This window comes from Aplysia californica, unplaced genomic scaffold (genome assembly GCF_000002075.1).
Source record: "Aplysia californica isolate F4 #8 unplaced genomic scaffold, AplCal3.0 scaffold01104, whole genome shotgun sequence".
NCBI lineage: Eukaryota > Metazoa > Mollusca > Gastropoda > Aplysiida > Aplysiidae > Aplysia > Aplysia californica.
This window is the reverse complement of record NW_004798374.1, coordinates 145,163-147,862: the sequence shown is the minus strand read 5'-3', so window position 1 is coordinate 147,862 and position 2,700 is coordinate 145,163. Positions and strand designations below refer to the sequence as shown.

Sequence of the window (2,700 nt, the reverse complement as noted above, 5' to 3'; positions counted from 1 at the left end):
GTCACGCCCTGGGACATACAGTCAGACAGACAGTCAGACACACAGACGGACAGTCAGACAGTCAGACGGACAGTCAGACAGTCAGACAGACACACAGGCAGACACACAGACATCAGATTCTGTACGCCGATCAGGTCACGCCCTGGGACATACAGTCAGACAGACAGTCAGACACACAGACGGACAGTCAGACAGTCAGACGGACAGTCAGACAGTCAGACAGACACACAGGCAGACACACAGACATCAGATTCTGTACGCCGATCAGGTCACGCCCTGGGACATACAGTCAGACAGACAGTCAGACACACAGACAGACAGTCAGACAGACACACAGACAGACAGTCAGACAGACAGACACACAGTCAGCCAGTCAGACAAACAGACACACAGACATCAGGTTCTGTACGTCGATCATGTCACGCCCTGGGACATACAGACAGACAGACACAGACAGTCACACAGACAGACAGACAGACAGTCAGTTAGACACACAGACAGGCAGACACACACACAGACAGACAGACAGACAGTCAGACACACAGAGAGACAGACAGTCACACAGTCAGACACAGACAGACAGACAGTCAGTCAGACACACAGACAGACACACAGATAGCCAGACACACAGACAGACACACAGACAGACAGACAGACACACAGACAGATAGACATACAGACAAACAGACAGACAGACAGACAGACAGAGAGTAGGAGTGTGTACCTCTGTTGGTGGAGGAGGCAATTGGCTCTTTCTCCCGGATCCAGTCTTCCTCGTCTTCAATGTCACGCAGGAACTGCTGCAAGGTCAAGGCCTCTGTCAACTTCTGCTTTCTCTGGTGGATGGGGGCCTGTAGCGGGAAAGGGTGGACAAGAAAGAAAGTCTTCACAATACTGTGTACCTGTAGCACAACTTCTCAACCACACAGGACTCGGCTCAAAAGAACAAGCAAAATTACCAGGAAATCAAAATAATCTGTCCAATAAAACACAAATAATTGTCTCAAAAAAACACATAAGAAAATTGTTGAACAAAACATGAATAGAATTTAACAGTCCAAAAGAACCTTTGAAAATTGTTCAATAAAAGACAAATAATTGTCATAGGAAAATACTCAATTGAACTGGCAGATTAACTTTCTACAAAGGCAGAACTATATTTCTTTCCTTCAGGAAATCGCTAGTTTCTGGACAAGGTTCCCACCCAAAAGTTCATTCCTTTCATTTACTTTTCTAACCATTTCTTAACATATACACACTAGCCACAAGTGAATGGTCAAATTCTTCCATCGACTTACCTACAGTTCCCGATACCTGTCCACCTATATTCCAAGGTTTCCATTGACTTACCCACAGTTCCCGATACCTGTCCACCTATATTCCAAGGTTTCCATTGACTTACCTACAGTTCCCGATACCTGTCCACCTATATTCCAAGGTTTCCGTTAACTTACCGACAGTTCCCGATACCTGTCCACCTATATTCCAAGGTTTCCGTTAACTTACCGACAGTTTCTGATACCTCTCCACCACCTCCACCTGCTTGCAGCGGATGTTGTCTTTGTCAAAGTGGTCGCCGTTCTGGAAGAGCGTGGCCTGGGACTGGAGCTGATCCAGTCGGTCCTGACAACAAAAAACATCCAGGTTCGAGATTTAGTAAGCGTTTTACGGCACTTGCGACAAAAATAGGTCATGTAAGTTTTGTAGATTAGAGGTGTCACTACTGGAGAGTAACATAGAAGAAAACTTCATAGAGATAAGGACGACAGAAGTTTGATAAGAAAGATCTTATTTGTTTCTGGAAACTATCCATGGCACCTCCATCGTGAACCACAATTAGCCTATCTTACAGTTTATTTATTATGCAACCAATCAGCGGCCTTCTTTCATACCAACACCCGTTGTTAGCACTATCAGCACGCACATGTCTTAGCGTGTGTCTGGGTTGGTCAGTTGCTTTTGTTCCACTGGCTACTGCCCAATATTACAATGGTAAGCTAGTCTTGACATAGACGTGCTGGACTGGAATCAAACGATGCCGTATGCTAGGCTCTACATAGCAACATAACTTGCTCGGCAAACAAAACGTTATGATAGATGATAGAGGCATGTATTTGAACCAATCAGCCTTTTTGCACACTGTGTACCTGGTAGAGTTCAGTGTTCGGCATATTTTCCCGGAATTTTCAAGCAATTTTTCAGTACTGCATTAAAGAAAGGAAACTACCTCTCATTTGAAGCCAAATTACTTTTGGCAGAGAAAGACGAATACACTATACATTACAAGCTCAGTGTCTCTATCAACATAAAACCCTCATTTTGCTATAACATGCTCAGTGTCTCTATCTACATAAAACCCTCATTTTGCTATAACAAACACTTGGATTCAATCAAATTGAAGGCCAGGCCCGACGACTTCGTTGAACCAGAGTTCCACTATATATAAAATATACTATACTATATACGCATATATATAATTATATTCCAATAGCGCTATGAAATGCGCCAAAAAACTTGTGTACCTTATTCCAAAATTATATCTATAGCGTCTCTATATCCCATCAGTTGTGTGACGGGCGCCACATTTCCCTGAGCTTATTCCAAAGATCTATCTATATATAAGTGTGTGTGTGTGTGTGATTGTGTGTGATTGTGATTGTGTGTGTGTGTGTGTGTGTGTGTGAGACGTGTGTGTGTGTG

At 43.7% G+C, this 2,700-nt stretch overlaps 1 protein-coding gene across 1 annotated transcript in view; it reads right to left on the bottom strand.

Annotated features, from left to right (window-relative positions):
- LOC101860938 (spectrin alpha chain-like) overlaps window positions 1–2,700 on the bottom strand; it is a 66,911-nt gene that overhangs the window by 27,031 nt on the left and 37,180 nt on the right. The window contains 3 exon segments of the mRNA XM_035973290.1: window positions 226–276; window positions 725–851; window positions 1,507–1,623. Of these exon segments, the coding sequence (XP_035829183.1) occupies window positions 226–276; window positions 725–851; window positions 1,507–1,623 (295 nt within the window).